The 22427-nt window shown below is 44.9% G+C and overlaps 1 protein-coding gene across 4 annotated transcripts in view; it reads left to right on the top strand.

The window, feature by feature from the left end:
* The window catches only part of MAMLD1 (mastermind like domain containing 1), a 372158-nt gene that overhangs the window by 301394 nt on the left and 48337 nt on the right, over positions 1 to 22427 (top strand). For 2 of the 4 annotated variants that reach the window (XM_069612754.1, XM_069612753.1), the window contains exon 3: positions 5723 to 5812. The exons of the other annotated variants lie outside the window; for them this stretch is intronic. In XM_069612754.1, the coding sequence (XP_069468855.1) occupies positions 5723 to 5812 (90 nt within the window). The remainder of the gene's footprint in view (positions 1 to 5722; positions 5813 to 22427) is intronic. 4 annotated transcript variants of the gene reach the window in all.

Genomic DNA, 22427 nt, shown 5'->3' with positions numbered 1-22427 from the left:
CTTTTAGAGCTCGTCTCGCAGAGGCTTAAACGATGAGATCCTCGTTAATGTTGTTGTACATCGGCCCTTTGAAAACAGTGGCGTGGTGGAATTGTTTAGGAGGAGTGCACGGGCTTGCAGGACGGCAGAGGGAGCTGTCAGTTGCGGAGAGCATCATTGTATGTGCGTGTCCCGGGTGACCTTGCTCCAAGGGTACACCAGCACTTGATGAAACGAAGCTGCAGATGCCTCGTGATCTGAACTCTGCAATAATGAAATGGCACGAGGGGAGAAGCCCGCCCCCTACAACCAGCGGAAGAAACAGCACTTGCGCGACTCTCCATGGTGTGTGTGTGTGTGTGATTTAGATAGCAGTTATTTCAGGCTGCTTTAAATTAATGTTAATAAAGAAAATTGACAGCAGCTGATAAAAAGTCAACCCTGTAAAGGCGTCTGAGATCGTATTACTTTGATTGCAAGAAAGTGAAAACGAAGGCAGGCGTCCTGCTCTGAATTGGGAAAGGAAAAGGCGTCCACAGCCGACACCCAAGGACAAAGACCCTTTCAAAACAATGATAGTATTCATTGATCCGACCAAGCCTTCTGTCTGATATTTCTCTGTAAGGAAAGTAGACCCAAACATGTGCAATATTTCTGTAGATGTCATTATGTTAATCTGTGATGCAATCAATATTATATTTGCCTATTTATTTGTATAACGCTTCATAGTTACTGGAGTGTGTGTAAAATAGCTGGATACACCATGCACGTGGATAGGTAGAAACAGATAATTTGATAGAGGGATACAGATGGTAGGATGAATAGACACAGAGTTGGGCTTGATTTACAAAACGTTTCCCAATGGCATTGCACCATTGAAAAGGGATTGAGTAAATTAGCCCCGATGAGTTACATCCATACAGACGAATCGATGTATAAAGATAGAGGTAGGTAGATGCGGGTAGGTGGCGAGACAGGCAATGCAAGATGGAGAGCCACACCCAGCCACAGTAAGATGAATCGATATTTACAGGCAAGTGGACGCAGAATGATTGATAGACACAGCTTATGGTTTGCAATAGATGGATGGACTGGGAAATAATTGTGTATATATGTATACAAGTAGAAGGAGAGGCAGTGATTCATAGTGCGGCTGGCTAGATAGATTGACCGAGAGACAGGTGGACAGACACAGCATTTTGAAATTCTTTGTACAAATAAATGGAGATAAACAGAAAGATAGATAGATATAGATTGATGAAACGACATCAAGAGGGGGAGGTTGCTTTCAAATGTCTGCAGACAGGTGGGGCAGAACTTTAGGCTATTTATAGACAGAACGCGCATGCTGTATTCCTCTTCTGTAATGACAAGGAGGTGGAGGTAGAGAGAGCACAAGTCCTGGTCAGTTTAGCCACCGGAAATAGTTCTCAGCATACATTATTGGCTATTCATTGTGCAGATCAGGTAATTAAGGATAAGGGACTCACTTTGGGCACTTTTGGAGGTTTCTATAATAACGCCTATCAACAAGCAGATCATTCCCTGAATTCAGAAATAATTTTGTTACTAGCGGCTCTGACTTTTCAGTCACTTTCAGAATCAGCCAAGCACTATCTAGAGGCACCTTTTCACTGCAGATGAAATTGCTATCACCTGATAAAGCCGCTTACCATCTGAGATCTACATGAAGTTCCCTAGACTCCTAGATCCGATCTTCTAGAAACTAATGGCCAATATGTTAGGATGAGCCGGTTCCTGCTTCATGGTCACAAGCCACTGTTATGACTTGCAAAAGAAGGGTACCGGTCTGCTGCTTTTATACAGTTACTGACCTATTTCTTTGCTCAGCAGTGACAATAAGATATTTGTTGGGGACATTAGTATCGACTTTCATCTCCCATTGCAGATCTTGTTGGCTGTGAACAGCATATGGTTTTTCAAGGCTGCTCAACAGTGTATCACACCAATTGGTTTTTCAGCATTATTGATACAATGACCAACAAGGACCCCCCCTCACGTGCATTTTCCTCAGCACTGAAAAGACATTTGTTTGGGTTGAGTGAGGGTTCCTTTGGGCCGTGGTGGATCAGCTGGACATCCTCCACTCCTTCAAATGATTATTCAAGGATAGGTATAACAGTCTCTCAGCCGCAGTCTTAATCCGGAACCTGCAGTCCTGTCTGTTTCCTGTTACACGAGGACAGGACTGAGTTGCCCTATGGCTAGGGTGACCAGACATCCCAGTTTTGCTAGGACTGTCTCAGAATCTGGCCCTCTTTCCCCTCGTCCCGAGAGTTTTTTTAATTTAAAACCCTGTCCCGGTTTTGGGCAAAGGGAGCATTACCACGGCCAGAATCTCACTTCACTGAAGTGAGAGATTAAGGGCCTGATTCATGGAAGTGTTTTATAATGGCGCAATCCCATAGGAAAACGTTCCATGAATCAGGCCTTTTTTTAACTGCCAGGGTTTTCCCCCACAGTGCCAAGGCCTTTTTTGGTGATTTCGGTACTTCGCCATTCAATGCCTTCTAACGTTTTCTCCTTCATTAACCCCTTAAGTGCCAAGGACGAGGTATCTCGTACTTGGCAACAGGGAGGTAATCCCAAAGACGAGATACCTCTTCCTTGGCACTTAAGGGGGTAATTACATTGCAATCCCAACATAACACTTAAAACCCAAATAAACGTTGTCATTGTTTTGTAATTTTACACTATCACTTCAGGCAGATGTCTGCCATCCGGTATGTGCGCGAACGCCCACACTTCCAGTCACATGGATTAATTGATTGTGTGACGGAGACTGGTTGGGATATGGATGCATAAAAAGGCGGGTAACAGCAATCAGAGCACAAGCTCATTGACTTTTAACATGATTATAGTCGCAACTAAATCTTCACAGTTCATATCAGAATTTCTGTACTGTTTCATCCCACCAGCCAAGATGGGCTGGGGCAGAGGGAGGTCACGGTTGGTTTCTCTAGTCCTGCTTTCATGTTTGGAACCGGTCTCTGTTTTTTATTTTGAAAATCATGGCCCCTCTTTTCTTTACCCTCGATATAAAATTGATTCAGGAAGACACTTTGATTACTCCTTTCCCCCCAATGCAAGACCATCACATCTCCCTTGCTTTGTGAGTGAAGGATCTGGTCATTTATATTACTATCTCCCAATCAGGCAGCTCATATGATTTTTTTCATTGGTTTAGGATTATGGCAAGGCTGCGGGTTACAAATTCAAGGTCAGAAAAGCACAGTGCTTAGTTATAATGGACATTATCTAGGGATATCCCTTCCTTTACGTGGGCCAGAAAGATGCCTCTACAGCCCCAATATGAATGTCTTGATAGTGGATTATCTCTCCCTAATTTCCAGTACTAGAATTGGGTCCGCTCAATTTAATTGAATAAAATGTATTTCTTTTTTTGTACCCCGGCTCTATACTCCCTGCATTCAACTCTGTATGTGTCTCAGTCACCAACCAAAGGATACATTAAGTCATGTGTTCCTACATTTTGGTCAGTCTGGAGGGTCTGAAGATGCCCAGGTGTTCCTGATGTAACCTGCAGCTATCCTGGGAGTATAGCTCAGTGGCAACGTGCTCGCCTTGGAAGCAAGACGACACAAAGTATCACAGGTTCGATCCCCGGGTCTGCGCTTAAAAACCACTTGTTATTTAAGCTGTTATAAATATGCAACTAAGACAACAACAACAAAAAATTCTGCCTCAACGCCCCTGGGCCGTGTGAGCGCTTTAAAAATGCAAATAAATGAAATTTCTTTCCACAGTTTCAAAATGCTACTTACCTATATTTCAACAAAGCTTTTCCAGAACCTTCTTCCAGGCTGGCATCGGTCTGGTCTCTACCGACTAGTACACTTACTATTTCACAGGGACACACAGCCTCGGTAGAAGTTTGGTGGTAAGTCAACTGACTATCTGCCAAACTCATTTACCGTTACCACACTTGTAATTGAGCAAAATCCACCCACTTACAAGTGGTAAAATGCCAGTGTTTAACCCCTTTTTGCAGTCCTTTGGACTCCATGGGGATTTTGTAGGAATTATCCCATGCTCCAAATTGGTGTCAAGCTCGTGGTATTGCATTGAAGTAAAAATGTCAGTAATTTCACTACCAACACTTTCTTACTGCACCACTATACTGGTAATGGTCCTGAAGTGCACCGCTTTGCACCTCTTTGCACCCCAACAAACTATCTTCTTTCAATACCTGCAGCCCCCTTTCCAATGTCAACTACTGAAAACATTGTTTGAAAAGGGGATACATCAGAGGAGGCAATCATTATTTATTATACAATCACTGTTGCTAAATCTGCCGGCGAAGACATAGAGTCAATGCAGCCATGGGGCAAACTGTTCCCAGAGGCTGACATTGATAGTATTCTGGCTGTGAGCCTTAAGAGGTGCTCTATGGTCTATGTTGTAAGTACATTTCTGTTGCACCATCATAAGTTATTGTTCTGGTATTACATCGGAGGATGTACAAGTGGGAACCCAATAAGACGTTTGCTCACTCTGTAGTCAGATTGTGGCTGGCTTGGGGCATATCTGTTTTTTCTGCCCAGTGCGCATTGAATTTTGGGAAGAGGTTTTTGGCGTGATCTCCTCTTTTATGGGTATAGACTCTACACCAGAAATTGTCCTTATTAGCAGGGTTCTCCATTCAATCTTTGTAGGCGACTCCCCAAGTGCAGTCATACTTTTGGCTGCGGGTCTTCCTTCTAGCTCACCTTTCTATATGTAGTTGCTAATCATTGGACAGAGAAAGCTAGGGGATCCTTAGCTCCGTGCACCCCATTTTCAGGTTGGTACCCAGGTCCTTTAGAGTTATTCAATGTTGAACAAAGAAAATGAATGCTGGCGGGGAGGGACAAGCTCTTTGGTTTGTCGTGGAGCCCTTTTAAAAATGACTTGACTTGATTTTGATTTATATAATTCTCTGTGGATAGATTGATGTTGATAGTTTGCTATGTTTATTCCGAGGGTAATCCAGATTCAGATACACAGATGAAGATTAATAGCTAGACACGGGCTGTTTGCATAGACTAGCGATAGATGACAGTCTAGACAGATGGCTAGTCTGACACAAATGGGTGGCTAGGTAGATGACAGACACATACAGATAGATGTGTAGATAGGCACTGATAGATGGTGCCAGGTTGTTTGTTTCTTTCTTTATTTTTAAAGCGCCCCTCATCCAAAGGTATCTGGGCGCTACAAGAATTTGCAATTTCTTAGTTACAATGCAAAAGAGTTACAAGCTATGGTACAAGACAGAATAATACAGGTAATATATATATATATAAGTATATATGTATATATATATATATATATATATATATATATATATATATATATATATATACATAATACAGGTAATATATGCAGAGTTACTTTTGAAATGAACAATTGCCCCCTCAATGGTAGCCAGTAGAATTCATATAGCGTACAACAATCACATTCTGCCCGTCACCTGGATGGCAACCTAATGAAAGAGCGTGCCTTTGTTCCCCCGGCTATATCATACATTACATAAGCGGAGCTTGTATGATGGGCTTTAGCAACTAGCGTGTTGTGTTCGGAGCTGTGCACAGAATGGTCCACACTACTTTCCTGAAAACAAAGATTGATCACATCTTATACCTTAAAGTGAGGATAAGTGAACAGATGACAAAGAATAATGTTAAACAAACCAAAAATACGTGTTTTTTTTTCTTTTCAGAGAATGCAATTTGAGAACCAGACTTACAGCGGGAATGTGTGGGATTTAGAAGTGCAGGAAAAGCCTGCATCTTTCTGTGGAGACGATGAGGTAGTTTAATTTATTTTGCTATCATTTTATTTTAAAATCATTTGCCAATTAACAACTTACTTTAACGGCATTTAAAATTGCAAATCATCGCTTTGACATGAATGCTGTTGTTAACAATTTCTGACTTCCTTAAGACTCTCTGGCTTCTTGTGATGTAAGACTTAGTGTGGTGCAGGTGCGTTTGTAGGTTGTGTAGCAATGAAACTTGCCAAGCATTAGACCGTAGAGTGGGTCTAGAGGTCTGGAATCCCATAGGACCCCAACAGCTGCAGTGAAAGTCTGGAAAATAGAGCAGTTGCCAAAGAGATTGAAAATCTTAGTTCTTCCATAATGTGCGGTTTTACCCAACATGATCGTTTGCCCATCTCCCGTGCATGCAACAACACCCTCCTCATTGCACTGAATGGAGCCCCAGTTGGGATTTACTAGGACTTCACAAAGCCAGACCTCACTGACCTCACCCAACACCCATTGCGCAGAAGGATAGGCCACTGAACTCACGAGCTGAGGGGGAAGGTAGGGAGGGGAAATCACCGGAGTCCTGAGTCCTGGAAGCAAAAACAGAAGAAAGAGAGAGGAGGAGTACAAGAGCAGGAGCACCAGGAATGAGTATGGGAAGGAAAGACCTAGAGTGTACATATACTGTATGGAAATGCCTGACAGTATACGTGGGAAGGCGATGATGGATCAGCGAGACATCTAGTGACATAGTAGTGGATGCAGTTGTAGAGATGGTTGGAGACTGGTGCCAATGACACAAAAGCTGTAGAAGATTACTGACAATGCAAGAACTGAGATGGGAGTCCCACAAATCTCCTCAAAAACACAAGGATGGTGATAGGAGCGGGTACACCCAAGAGAAGTTCGGGACCCAAGAGAAAAGAAGACAGGGAAGATGTAGGGAACCTTGGGAAAGACACTGTAGAACAATTAGTACCTGGCTGGCGGGCAGGGGGTGGCAGCCTCTTAGCCAATGAGGAGGCTCGGGACGGGGGCATTACCAGTGGTAATCCCTCTTCACCGAGCAGCCTTATGGCTAGAGGCCGCCATCTTCCCCTGCCGAGGAATGAGGTAAGTGGTGTCCCACTTCCCCTCTCCTCTCCCTCCTGCCCTATCCACAGAATTCCCTCCCCACCCCCCATCCCCACTTATCTTCGTTGAAGTCCATTTCGGGAGCGGACGCGCTGGGAACACTTCTGTCACCAGCGAGTCCGTTTTCCGATCTGCAACAGGCCTGTCATGGAAAGGAAGAAGGGACTACATGTAGTCCCTTCTCTCCGTTTCATGGTGGCCTTTTTTTTGTTTACTTGTTTTAATGGGTGTCATGGAAAGAGAGAAGGGACTACATGTAATCCCTTCTCCCCTTTCCATGGCGGCCATTTTTTATGGACTTTTTTCTATTTTTTTCAATGGCTGCCATGGAAAGGGAAAACGGACTTCGTTTTCCCTTCCCCAGTGGCCATTTATTTAACATTTTTTGTTCTATTCCGAAACACCGGAGCGTTTTGCAACGGAAAAAAAATAGTTTTAGTACCACGGTCTTATGGGCCTGTAACTATAGGCCCCGGGGTATTACCTGAAGTGGTAATGCCCTCCCGTACTCCCCTGCTCGGCACCTATTGCTTAAGTTAGAGGGGAAACAGCAAGGATAGGAAGACTGGTGAGAGGCCAACAAGCAGAGGAAAAGGAAAACAATGATAAGGAAGCGACAGGTCGTGGGCGAACTGCAACTGAGGAAATTAAAAGCCAAAGGGACAGGCAGTTCAGAATATTGTAGAGGTAAGAAAAACAGAAAAGCCCTAACTAAGTACCAAGAACAGCCTGGGGCACAGTCTACAGTCAGAATACCATAAAATACCACGCAAATTCCAGGGAGCAGGCAGAAGCAGTCGGGGAGTGGGTGGAGGAAGTCTGGGAACCATTTCATGCCCATAGTAGTGTAGATAAACACGAACCATGTGACCCAAAAGCACAGCATGGAGCTGTAGACCTTTTGTGATGCTCGAGGATGTATGGGCTTCTGGGTATTATAGGATGAAGTCCTGCAAGCTTTCTGACATGCACAACATGTATCTAAAGCCCCGCAGACACGGATGAGGCACGGAAAGCATTGGAAGATGTGTTTCTTGGTGGCAGCTGAGGCCCTGTGATGGAAGTATGTGTGGAGAACTTACACGTCAAGGGATGCTGAATTTGCCATGCCCGTGCTGAGACGGATAGGGAAGCAGCCAGGGCAAAAGCTAAAAAGACCCAGGCTGGAGGGGTTGCGGCAGTGGAACAGTTGGCCAGGGGGGTGAGCGGCTACGGAACATAAGAGCAGTAGCTAGGCGAACCATGGCTTGGTTGCTTTGTTACCCAGTCAAGAAAAGAATAGCTGCATCAAATATACATTGGACTACAATGAGTTTGCCTGCTGTTGCCATTGCTCTGATTAGTATTGTGTGAATTACAGTGGTAAACGACTTTTTCAATCTTATAGTCAAACTTTAGATTATTTTACCATCACTTAGATTTAAATGTATAACTACAGCTAATAAGCATTCACAGTGTCTATAAAATATTTTTGAAAAAGGTGATTTGATATCAATAGGAAACATACCTGTTTATGTGTATCCCGCTTGGAGTGAACTCGGATATTAATTAGATGTATGTAGACGGATGAAGAGCAAAAAAGGCAACAACCGCTACCAACTCCTCAGGAAGAACCGGAGATGGGCTGTCTCCACGAGAAGGTAACACGGCCCGGAGCAACCCTTGAGGGGGTTGGATGTAGAAGGTTGTATTGGGAGTGATCTCCCTCGTCACAGTACTCATAAGAAGGAGTGTATCATTGAAAAGTGCATCGCAAGTAATCTCCCTTGGCACAGTACTCATAAGAAGGAGTGTATCATTGAGGAATGCATCAGGAGTAATCTCCCTTGGCACAGTACTCATAAGAAGGGGTGTATCATTGAGGAATGCATTGGGAGTAATCTCCCTCATCACAGTAATCAGTACTCAGAAGGATTGCATATTTGATGAGTGCATCAGGAGTCTTCTCCCTAAGGACAGTACTCATAAGAAGGAGTGCATCATTGAGGAGTGCATCAGGAGTAATCTCCCTTGGCACAGTACTCATAAGAAGGGGTGTATCATTGAGGAATGCATTGGGAGTAATCTCCCTCATTACAGTAATCAGTACTCAGAAGGATTGCATATTTGATGAGTGCATCAGGAGTCTTCTCCCTCAGGACAGTACTCATAAGAAGGAGTGCATCATTGAGGAGTGCATCAGGAGTAATCTCCCTCGGCACAGTACTTGTGTATACATGTCCCACAGACTGAATAAACATTTGACCTTTGACAGTATAAGCCAGTTCCCTATTTTTTTAATTAAATCTTGCTAATGTTCCATCCTCACGCACTGTCCACTCTTCCCATGATCATTTTGTAGTAAATCATGTGTGACTCCTTAGTAGGGAATATCTTCCTTAGACTTTTATGTCCAGTGATCATGTGCCACCATTCTGGCCTCTCAGAGCCGCCTCCTCTGAGGAATGACTACCCCTTGGAGGCACGATCTGCCTCTTGATCGCAGCTGTAAGGGAATGTCTTCCTGGGCAACCAGCATGGAGGCTGTGGACTGCTGTTCTATATAACTTCCACGATATGTCTCCTTCACTAGGATCTCAAAATCCTGAAGAAAGGCTCATGGGGTGAGCGTGCACACATTGGAGTGGTATATGATTTCTTTTCTCCTTGGGTCTTTCCTTTGAAATAGTGTTCTGTTGGACATTTAACGAAATGCTTTTTTTTCAGTTTCAGCAAATTTCTAAGTATTGATGAATGCTATGGGGATTGATTGGCAAGCCAGGGAACGCGTCACAATGGGCCCCATCATAGTGTTCTTCACTGCCTCGCCTCATGTAACCACCTGCCTAGAGGTGGTACATCTTTGCAAAGTGCGCCTTGTAGGCACACTTATTGCCCAGTCGCTCACTCACTCATGGCCAACTTGAGAGCTTTGCGTCTTAAGATCATTGAAGTAGTATCAGGCATGGACTCAACCTTCCTCACAGTCACATCTCTAAAATTCTCCAAGATAGACTATTTAATCAGTTAGAGAGGTGACAACTTTAATACAGATAGAGAAGGGTGTAAATGAGGGTTGATTTTTGGGGGGAATGGTGGGGAAAGCATAGGGGTAAATGTTAAGACATTCAATATCCCTACCAGCTAGACCTTAATGGTATTTCCCGTTTCCCAGTTACTAGTTATTTCGACTGGATCCATTTGCTGGCATATGGTATTGGATAATTTGCTGAAGTGGTACTGATAATATTATTGGTGTTGTCACTTTCATGTAGAAGTTGGTTATTGGTGTATTGTTTTGTATATTGTTTTCACTTTTGTTGAAATAGGCACGGGCATGTGTAGCTGATTGCCTAAAAACGTGTAGGATGATATCACACTTGTACACAGTGCTTCATAATGCATTACTACTGCTTCTAAGCACCAGAATAACAGAAGTGCTCAATGTATCTACCCTAGAAGAAGGAAGAAATGAGCTGGCCCTGCCAGGATCTAAACTTGTGATTGCAGGTTTCACAAAGATCTCTAAAGCAAATGCTTAACTGGCTGAGCTATCTTCCCAGCTCATATCATTCAACTCTGCCCTTTGTAATTGGCTACTGGAATTTCCAGCAGGGCAAGCATTTAACATTTTTTAAAGATGCCGACAAGTTTATTGTTAATTTTGTTTCTTTGAAATGCACCGAGCGTAGCAATCGCCCGGGAAATCGGGGTTTCCCACATGTCGCTGTGCGAAACCTTCTTGTGCATGAGCCAGTCAGGTGTGATCATCTTGTCATGACTGCCATCAAACGAGGATGTTTCGCTTTGTTGTTCGAGACGGAGAATGGTAGATCTACAAGGATAGCAGAAAGCAAAACCTAAAAGAGCTGTTCACAATTACGTCTACCCAAGGATCACTTCCAGTCTTCAAATAAAGCCTTCCGCTGAGCGTCAGCCCCTGGGATGAGCTGGGGAAATTTAATGTCTTAGTATTTCATGTAGCAACATATCAAGCAAAATGGAGGAAAGCTGAAGAAAAAAAAACATCCAGCTATACAAAGGTTTGTTTTTTATCATGACCGTTCATCGACTTGGAAAAAATACCAAAAGCTTGAGGGGGCTTCCCAGGAGAAAACAGTCATTTTAACTGAGAACGCTGAGCTGAGCTGAAGGTGACATTTTAAATTGCTGGTTCAGCAAATCTTCTCTAAGTGCTATAGGATAGCAAAGTGTATGTTGGGGGACCTTATTCATCTGCTTAAGGCATTTGGGTTCATGAAAGCTCACTATGATACACAACAGTGTTGTTAAGTTTAAGAACAGCCATAGAGACTAGCCGTGTTACCCCATAGGACTTAAATGTTCTGATAAAGTGGGCCTCTCTATCCATAAATATGTATGGCACATACCAAACACTTCCAAACTTCATCAGTCTTTTTAATGTTGCCTGGCCACACCATGCCTTCAAGCTCACTTTAATCTCTGGAAAAGCAATAACTTAAGGGCCTACTCCTGTGGCAGGAAAAGTTGAGGGGAGGGCCGGGCCGCAAGGCTTCAAAAAATCAAACTTTCATAAATTGGGGTCTCCTCAAGAAGATGCAGCAGAAAATGAGTATTTGACAGGGCTGAGGAAGAAGGGACGAAAATGAAAGAAGCTATTACTGGGTTAAGGAACCATGGTAAGATGTATATCAATAGAACGCCGGGGATGGAAAACAGCACGGCTCTCCGAGAAGAGGCAGAGCAGGCCAGGGCCAAAACAGGGCCTTTTTTAGCTATACACAGAATCCCAGCAGACACATGTGGAAGAGCAAAGGGTGTGTGATTATACTACATAATTAGTGCTGTCGGAGACTAGCAAAGGAACATTGGCTTCTTGCAACTTGTGAACCACCATCCCCTGCAGGAGGTGTCACATTTTGAACGAGGGGGAAGCAACAATGAGATGTGCTTACCCCCCCCCCCCCTAGTCATACAACATGACAATTCAACAGGGGGAGCTGGTTGTCATATTTCCTAGGGATGTTGTTTAATGCGGTTCAAACCCATTACACCACACTGGACATTTCACCGCAATTTACCTAGCATGTTCTATTGGGGAACAGCCCTCCACCGTCCCTGTTCCTTACAATCGCTGGGTCCCAGAGGTGGAGACTTTACACTCAGCCTCACCCCCCCCTTCTGTCCTCCCCCCTAGTTCTTGTCCTTTCCAGATGGCAGCCTGTGGGCAGAGCGAGCCCAATCCTGATTTATGTCGCGATTTCCAGTCACCTTACTTTGCAGGTATTGATAATAATCTTAATAATAATACCAGTTTTTATATGTGCTAGCTCACCCGAGGGCCTCAAAGTGCTGTAATAATAGTTGATATCATTACCCACCGTGTGGTACTCAATTCATCGACCTCAGGAGGATGAAAGGCTCTGCTGGCCCCGCAGGGATTGGAACCTGCATCAGCAGGCTACGCACAGATGTTACAAACGAGCGCTCAGCTCGCTGTGCCATCTGACCGGCATAAAATGCCTGTCCTATGGACAAGAGAAAGTTAGTTTCTGTTCAAATGAAAAACATGTGTTCCCACTACGTTGTCCCAAGAGGAGTGCAGCTCTTTGTAAGGGCATAAAAGCACAACATATCGGTTTTCACGTATCTTGGTTGCCCTCCATCAGACATGAAGGATGCGCAAGAGTTCGATCCTAAGCAGTAACCCTCTCTTGGCGTTCTTACACCACCACCCTGATTCTGTTGTAGGATTCGCAGCCAGTAGACTCAGAACCTCTTCTGGGTTTGCTTTCACCTTTTGTGGCAGGTAAGTGGATCTATTTCTCTGAAAGCCTGGGCAAAAAATAGGATGAGATAGGCTTAAACCGTTGCATTAAGGCCAGCTGATACTTTATCTTAAAGGGAGTGTTGCAAGCCCGGAAATGCTACTCGGCCCACATGGAGCTGCACTGCATTCCCCGTCAAGCAGGTATCATGTTCAAGACATCCGGCATCAGTGACAAAGCAGTCACAACCAGACCACCACTCTTACCTGGGCGAGAAACTCAGCGCACCACCACGAGGGGGAAAAAGGGGGTACCGTGCTTTTCCTACTGCACACCCTGTCTCTATAGCAAGTTATCAATGCTTCTAAGAATGACAACCACTATTCTCCACTTCTGATGGACCAGAACACATTACCATACCACCAATCGCTGATCACTGATCCCAACTTCTCCCCCTCCTGATCTCCCCACCCTTCCTCCTGTGCCCATCCCGGCGCATGTGCTACCCCTTCACCCGATTTGTAACCCTGTGGGTGCAACCCCAGTGGTCAGCGTCTGTTGCTTCCAGGCTACCTTTGCGCATTATAAATCCTGTCCAAGCAGACATGCATGTTCTGCTTGTCTCAGCTAGAATCAGGGCAATAATTCCTTCTCCTAGGTGTAGTCATAGGCTGGTTATGGCTCTGCTATACCCGGATCATTTCGCATAAGTTCTATATACACAGCCATTGTGAACCAACGTTTGTAGACAATATATTTTTGAGGTAGTGAACAGGAAATGCCACGAGATGTCTATAATATGGGCAGTGGTAATTTAATGCAATGTTAGATGTGCACATGGATAATTTGGGTGGCATGCAGAGACCACCCTTTGATGTAAACTGCAGCAGACTGTTGGAAATCACTAATGTATTCAGGTATAAACACTCAAGTACATGTGACTTTACGCACTATGCCTCATACTTCATAAATATGCATTCTCCAGTAAATTAAAGAGCAATGATCTCCTCTGGTGTAATTGACCTTCTGCAACCAGGCTTGACCACTCTCATCTGGGGATAAAGGTAATCCAGACCCCTTCAAATACAAGTGTAGAAGTTCAAGAGTCATTTTTTTCAGATCTGATCTTTCAAGCCACAATACTGTGACATTTTTTTGTTGTTGCTGATACTGTGGTTTACAGCAGGGCAGCTTGGTGTGCGACAATGTAAATCTGCTTGTATGCATCGCTCGCAAGGCAGTCTTTTTGACTACATTGAGGGTACAGTTATTACGACTGAGAAGACCCCAGAGAGGTCCTGCAACAGAAGATACCAGTAGAAAAAGTATTATACGCTAGACTGTGTTGCTCCCGATCATTTCAAGTAAGTGACAAACTGGGGGCTTGTCTTCCTATATGCAAAATATACATTGTTGATAGTAAATTATCCATGAAAGGGGGTTGATTGATAACGTGTACTGATAGGCTACACTAGCAAACAGTAACCCATAGGGATTGATGGTGATGTTTGTCGGTGCTCAATTCCTCCATAGATGGTAAAACAATAGGGGTGTGTTACATTACCTGTTATATGCATAGTATACGCCAGTTCCAAGGAATGTGTATGATTCTCCTTCAGCGTTGGGGGTGGGGGGTTGGCGCTATCTGTGACCACGGCTCCGTTCAAGCTCTTCAATAGGACAGATAGACTGCATTGCCTTCCCGGCACTTCTTGTTCCTTCGTCTGCTTGATTTGCCTACAGAAACATTGAAAGGGAAAATTGGCCACAGCCATTAAGAGAAATGCTTTTCACCAGAAGCCAACACAAATCTTGCAAAGCGCGGATCATGCCGGCTAGCGTCTTTCATCGAAAACACAAAGAGCACCTCTCAAAAGACATTAGCAAGACACTTCTTACTTGGATGTACTTGATGGGAAACTCAGCAGTCGGCTAAATATTTCTATTGTCCATGCTTGGAGAGCTGCTGCTAATAACTCAGATACCCAGCCTTGCCGGCAGAAAGAACCACCACACAATCAATAGGGTTTTTTACGTCAACTATTAAAGCACAGAACCATATATGGTCTCCCGCTTTACTCCAACTATCTTAATATTACTGTTTCCCTTTGTCTCTGGTAGATCTTTTTTCACACATTTACAACTTTTTTGTTCGAAGGTTTTATGGGCAGTTTACTATTTAATATCAAAACCAGACTAAGACTTACCGAGCCACCTCTTAACCCTGGGTGTACCTTACAATCCCCCCTCCCCCAAAGGCTGCAAAAGCATGACTAGAACACAAGGCCAGCTTATGCGCAATGTTCATTACCATGTGCATGCCCATTGGTTGTTTTTTGGGTGAGCATTTTTTCTAATGTTGCTTCTAGCCCTCCCCAGCCCCACTGCCTTAAGCAGATGCCTTGTTGCATAATTCAGAAGTTCATATCACGCATCCTGCCTTGTTTTCCAGTGTATAGGATAGATAGATGGATGGATGTGCCCCAAATGTTACATTTCACATTGAAATCGCCCCCCCCCCTTCCTAGATCACATCAAATTTAACATCGAAAGGGCGGTATTGGGTAGCTTTGATTGGACATGCCAAATATTTGTTATTGTATAGCTAGTTTGAATAAACCTTATATTCATTACTACAGCACGAATATCATGTATGGACTCTATACGTGTCTTATAATAACTGTTCCTATCATAACCATGCAATAAAGTAAATGTATCCGTACAATGTATCCCACTCATACTATTCCTACATTTCATTCAATCTTAAACGTGTGATAGCATTTCCAGTTCCTAGAAGTACTGTCACTGGGTGACTGGTGATAGATATCACAAGAGGAACACAGAGTGGAAATACTGTAAGAAAGTCCAAATACTCTTCTTTTCTTTTCCATTTAAAAGATCTCATTACTAATACTGTGGTCGGTACTGTTCAACATAATCAGAGCAAAATACAGTATCTAACTTTAGAAAATAACACGTACAATAACAGTAAAGTATTGTTCATAACACAACATAACAAAGCATGAAATCACCAAGAAGAAAAGAAACCACTGAAAGCACAAGTGCCAAGATGCAATTCCCTCAGCAGTTAGCACTACATCAACGAAGAAGCTCACTTATTGTTTTGTTGAAGGGGGAATTATAGGGCGCGGGCCCAGCCCTGAGGGGCTGTGGAGAGCAGGATTGCAGAGGCCTAGCGAGCAAGGGAGGATGTTGCTACAGCTCAATGAAGGGCAACCATACATGGGGAGATACTTTCATGGGGTGTGGTGAGGGGAGTGGCACGGGGTTGATGAGACCAGGCGAGTGACCATTTGCTGTCAGTAGATCCTGAAGGCTCCGGCTCTGAGTTCATTAGTGAATCGCTCTGCACATGGGCTGACAGATCATTTCCAGTTGAGGTGCTTAGTAAATTATCACCGCAGGAATTCAGGTGTTTGGTGCTAGAATTAGTGCACAAATGGAAACAGTTCCCATCAAAATAGTCTTAGAAGTAACTGGAAGTGTAGGTGCTGTAGGAGTGAACCTATTACAATAAAGATTACCCCTGCTATCTGCGCAGGGAGTATTCATTCTATTAAAGACTAGGAGGCGAGCATTATGCTTCAACTTCTTTTATTACCACTCTTCAGCATTTTCAACAAACTATAACAAATTAACATCTTTTGAAATGTTCAAAGTGACTTTCCTCTTTGAGAACTACAACTCCCACAGTCTCTGTAGTCCTCCACACTCCAGCTCAGCTATGACCATATCCTGTCCCTCAGCTCCTCCTCTCTTGTACGTGCTCTTTCACTTTTAATCCATAACTTTGGCTCGCTAACAGTGCGAAATCTTCATCCACTCAAACTGTCAGTCGATAACTCTTGCTCACAACCTGGCTACTGGCCACCTCAAACAACTATTCTTCTGCTCTTCCCCTAAGGAGAATAGAAATCAGAACATAAGGGTGGCGTCTATGCATTGTTATCATATCATTACGCATTACAATCTACAGTACATATGAACAACAATACACGCTTGGGAGGGAATTTAATGCTGGCCTCCTAGTCTTTAATAGAATTAATACTCCCTGCGCAGATAGCAGGGCTAATCTTTATTCTAGAGCAAGACTGGAGGCGAGCATTATGCTTGTTCAAAGCTTTCCCAATACTGTTACAGCTATATTCTCAGATGGCTTGAAGTAAAAATTCTTTAAATGTGCAGTCATTAGCCCAATCTGCTGCTAACATAATCTCTTGTAATGATGCCCCTGCCATAAACGCTCTGGAGGCCATGGCTCCTCTTACGGAGTGAGCTCCATATTTTTTCAAGTCAATCCCTGCTGCTTGCATTATTTCTTTGACCCATCTGGCAATGGTCGCTGTCTTTACTGCATGAAACATCTTCCTACACGCTATTAGCAATTGAGTGGTATGCACTGCTCTGTTCTCTGCTGTCCTAGCTTCATACTCCCTAATGCAGCTTGCTACGCACCATTTAGTATTATTCGGGAAGTACGTGTAGTGAACTGAAGAAGTTCCTGTCTTAGTTCTCCTTACAATGGAGAAAGTCACTCCTTCCGGCCCGAAGGTCCTCCTATTAATCGCCAACGCTCTGATGTCTGAAACTCTCTTACAAGATATGAGACAAAGCAGCATTGCTAGTTTCCCTGACAGCAGCTCTCCACTAACCGCAGGACTGAGGTAACATCCCATAGAGTGTTGTACTTCGCCTCTGGCGGTACTTTAAACCTAGCTCCTCTAATAAGCCTGACTAGCGCTTGGTGTTCCCCCGTGGGGACTCCTTCGATTGGTAAGTGACCCGCCGATATTGCTGATCTGTATACTGTTATGGTGCGGAAGGCCTTTCCGTCTTGTACGAGCTGTGCTAGAAAGTTCAGTATGGACACCACAGGCGCTGAAATGGGATGAAGACTTCTCCTTTTACACCAATTGGTCCACTTGGCCCAAACCGCGTCATAGCTCCTCCTAGTGGATGGAGTCCAGGATTCTGCGATGAGTTCTGCAGCTCGCATCGAAATGCCTGGCAGCTCCCAGCTTCTCCTGATATCCTGCATGCGATGAGCGGGAGTGTCCCCCTCACTCTCAGAGGATGATACGACCCAACTGGGTCCGTGAGTAGTCGTTCTCCTTCGGGAAGGACTCTCGGTAGATCTATTGTAAGCTCCATCAGTGCTGGGAACCACACTTGTGACCTCCACAACGGCACCACTAAAATTAGCTCTGCCCTCTCTCTTCGACATTTCACTAGAACTCTGCTCAACATCGTGAAGGGGGGAAATGTGTAATGGAGACCGCTCGACCAGTCTTGCAGGAAGGCGTCTGTCCCCAGAGCCCCTGGGGCTAATCTCCAGCTGAAGTAATTCACTGTCTGTGCATTGAGGCGAGATGCAAACAGATCCGTGAGAACTTGACCCCATCTCTGATCTAGTATGCAAAATACTGCCGGATCTAGTTTCCAGTCGCTGGAGTCCGTAAGGTACCGGGAGTTGCAGTCGGCTATCACGTTCAGCGATCCGGCAAGGTACTCCACTGTCACTGATGGCCCTGTTTCCAGGAAGAAATGCCAAAAATCCTTCGCTAATTCGGCTAGCATCTTGGATCTTGTTCCTCCTAGGTGATTTATGTATCGTACTGCTGAGATGTTGTCCATCTTAAACAGAACGCATGACTTCACCTTGTCCTTTGTGAACGCTTTGATTGTGAAGGAGCCTGCTAGTAGCTTGAGACAGTTTTGTTCCTCGCTCCACTTGCCTCCTGTCTTCAGATCTCTGCATCTCGCTCCCCAGCCTAGGCGCCTGACATTAGATTCTATGACCAGATCTCCTTGGTCCCCGAAAATGGCACGCCCATTCCAGGCGTCCATATTCTGTAACCACCATTTCAGTTCTGTGATGAACTCTGGGTCCAGTGGTACCAGTTGGTGATACTTTAATCCCTGTTGCAAGTGTCTTATCTTCAATCTCTGTAATGCACGATAGTGCAAGGGCCTGGAAATATGGCTTGAATGGAAGCTGCAAGCAGTCCTACAATTCTTGCGAGCACTCTCAGCAAAACTACTTGCTGTTTTAAGCATGATCTGATCTCTCTCCTGATATCTCGTATCTTCCTTGCCGGCAGTTCTAGGATAGCTTTCCTTGTGTCCAATATGAAACCCAGAAAGTCTAGCCTCTGCGCTGGCTTGGTGTCTGACTTCTCTGCGTTCACTAGGAACCCTAACAACTGAAGCAGGTCTTGTACCCATTTTGTCTGATATTCTAGCATTTCCCGGTCCTCGGCTAAGAGCAGTAGATCGTCTAGGTATATGATCAGTCTGATTCCTTTCTCTTGTATTGCCGCAGCCACTGGTTTCATCAGTTTGGTGAAAGCCCAGGGAGCTGATGCTAGCCCGAAGAGCATCGTCTTGAATTGCCAGAGCTGATTGTTCCAGCGAAAAGCTAGGAATGCTCTGTATTGTTCCTGCACTGGGATCGTCAGATAAGTATCCTTCAGCTCCAATCTCATCAACCAGTTTCCTTCCCTCAGACAATCTCTGAGTTGGTGAATTCCTTCCATTTTGAAGTGATGGTAAACAATCCATCCATTCAGTTGTTTCGAATTGATCACAGGCCAACATTTTTCCTTTCTGTGAGCAAGAAACATGTTGCTTATAAAGCTTGGTGCCTCTGAGCACCTCTCTATGGCTCTCTTCCGCACTAGCTGGGAGAGCTCGTAGTCTAGGCATTCCTGCTCTGCGGCAGCTAGTCGCTGCTGGTGGGGAGCGCGTGCTTGCACTGGTGGCTTTATAAATTCTATCTGCAGACCTCTTACGGTTTGCAATATCCAGGCATCGCTGGAAAGCACATGCCAATTTTTCCAGAACATACTGCTCCTTCACCCTACTGGTGGGTAGGCAATTGTTCTTACCTGGTGTGAATCCTTGTCCTCGACCGAAACCTCTCCCTCTGCGTCCCCAGAGGGTACAGCCTCTGGCTGGGAAGAACGCATCCTGCTGCCTGTTCTCCCAGTATTGCGCTCTGTGGTTGGGGGGTCTTCTCCCTCCTTGATGCCGCCCGGTCGTACAACCCCTAAAACGACCGGTCCCAGCAAAAACTCTATTCGGGAATATTTTCCTGATGGAGGCCTGGGCTTTCTCCAAGGATGTGTAGGTCCCGACAAACCAGCCCATCTCCTTCCCCAATGTTCTCAAAAAAGGAGACCCTGAGCCGCTTCTCCGGCATAGGATGCTAGATCGCTCAACTTGGGGTCGATCCTGAGTAAGAGGCCTCTTCTTCTCTCAGAGGCGATCGCTCAATTGGCGTTCCCCAGAAGGCAGACCGCTCTTTGCGCCCATCCTGCTAAGGCCTCTGGGTCTACTTCCTCTCCTGTATCTCCCGCTCTCTCAGCAAGGTCCATAATTTTCACGAGAGGGCCTGCCAGGTCCAGCACTTTCTCCTGAAAAGTCTTCCAAGATCTGTAGATACCCTTACAAGGGTCTTTGCTGGATTTGGATACAAAGGTCAGCATTTTAGGGTCTAATTCAGGGGTCTCTGCCACCTTTCTGGGGAGATATGGTTGTGGGCATTCTGCTCGAAGGTGTTGTCTCACTTCTAAGGCTTTTCTCAGTCTCACCGTCATGTATTACGCTACTCTAGGTGAGGGCTGCCAGTCTGAGGACCTTGGGTTTCGGATGCTATCCGGATCGAACATGTCCTCCTGGCCTGGCTCTCTTACCCCTGCTGGGCTTAGCCCATTCTTCTTCGACTGGCTCCTCTGTCTCTTGAGGGGAAGGTTCTCCCTCTGAAGGCTCCTCTTCTGAGCCTGGGTATTCTTCTCCCTCGATGTCTTCCCCGGGAGCGGGGGTCGTGAGGTCTGGCACCGCTACATGCTGCAAATAGGCTTCTTTGAGCTTTGCGAAGGCGTCAGCGACCTCCGGGGCCTTTTCTTTTGCCCCATCCGTAGGGCCCTGGCGGTCGTCAGAGGATTTACTCTTTCGGGCCTGAGTTCTCCCCTTAGACCCTGTTTCCGAGGGTCCGGTGGGCGTGCGCTCTGTCCTTGTGGTGCTGTCATTGGGCTGGGTCAGCATAGTTTCTAGTGTTTCCAGCCTCTCTTGTAGGGGTCTCACCCCTTGTGCTAATAGCAAACTCCCCAGCACTTCCTTGAATCTGGCAGCTAGGTCTAATGGCTGCTCCTCTTCGCTCTATTCGAATTCCGACATTATTTGGAGTGTGATGTGTGCCTGAATACCTGAAGCAGGTGTCTTAGCACGCCCACTTCACTAGGCAGATGATTCTGGGTGCATAATATTCTATAGTCTATTTACCATATTTATTTATATATATATATATATATATATATATATATATATATATATATACATATATATATATATATATATATATATATATATATATATATATATATTTTGTTTTATATTTTCTTGTGGCTGCACCGGACTTGAGTTATATCTTTGTGCCTGTGATGGCTTGTAATTCAGAGGTGCCCCCTGCTGAGGCTTGTATTGCTGATGCTTGTAATCAGTGTCTTGTGTGGACACACTCAATGGGCCCCGTACTGTCTCTGAGGCTTAGAATTTCCTGAAAGAAAAAGCAGTTCTCCTGCTTGCTACACCGATCGATTGGCGCGGTGTATCTGTGTCATGTCGTGCTCAATTTGAACTCCTGCAACGCTATTCTCTATAGCGAGGGAGTGAAGCACCGCTGGTCCCGGCTTCCTTCTTCCTCCGCAATGCTTGGAATACGACGCTGAGGGCACACAGAGGGCTCCGGCTATGCCTTCCTGAAAGTGGGGCCCGGAGCGCAGCAACGCTCTCTCTCTCCTCCAGCGGCTTCGGCTCCGCCTCCCCGAAGGTGGGGGCCGGAGTACCGCAGCGCTTCTCCTCTGACCTGGGAGAGCTCCTGCAGCTCTGCAGGTGACTCGGGACCCCCGGGGTGTCAGTTATGCGACACGGGGTCACCGCTCCGCAGCTGCGTTGGATACCTACCTGGTCAGTAAATCCTTCAGAATAAATGCATACTGCACATGAAATCTTCTCGGGTTAATAGTCGCATCGTCTATACTCTATCGTTAGCTAACGCTCTACAGTCATGATACGCTTTACATATTGAATTATAACATGATAAAACAGCTACTCTACTCTAATTACACAGAGAGGTAGACAAAACGTTACTTATCTGCTTGAAGAGCAGTAAAAGAAGAGATGAGGAGCTCAGTGACAGGATGTGGTCATAGCTGAGCTGGAGTGTGGAAGACTACAGAGACTGTGGGAGTTGTAGTTCTCAAAGAGGAAAGTCACTTTGGACATTTTAAAAGTGGTTAATTTGCTATAGTTTGTTGAAACTGCTGAAGAGCGGTAATAAAAGAAGTTGAAGCATAATGCTCACCTCCAGTCTTGCCATAGAATAGCTATTGTGAGCTATTCTACATTGTGCGACCAAGGTATTTCGGTTCAGAAGGGTTCATTTAAAAATAACTGTACAGCCTACGTCAACATTTCACCGCCCTGAAATCTAAACGGAAATGTTATTATATTGCAACAGTGCTGCTGAAAACTCAGCACTCAAGAGGCTGTCATAAAAACAAATGCATAGATTTTAGGGCATGCTTGTGTTTGCATGGTTTTCTTTGTACTATCATATTTGAGAAACCCTTTAATGCACGTGATAAAAATCAGCTGCAGCGTTTTGTTTTTCATCATTAGCAGATTATTAAATGTATTATGCCACGAAGAGCGTATGAAGGACTGTGCACATGCGTACATGAGTGCAGATACAGTCGTTACAAATGTCAGTT

This window comes from Ambystoma mexicanum, chromosome 5p, assembly GCF_040938575.1.
Source record: "Ambystoma mexicanum isolate Mex_15411 chromosome 5p, UKY_AmexF1_1, whole genome shotgun sequence".
NCBI classification, from domain to species: domain Eukaryota; kingdom Metazoa; phylum Chordata; class Amphibia; order Caudata; family Ambystomatidae; genus Ambystoma; species Ambystoma mexicanum.
The sequence above is the reverse complement of the archived record's forward strand: the minus strand, read 5'-3'. Positions and strand labels throughout refer to the sequence as shown.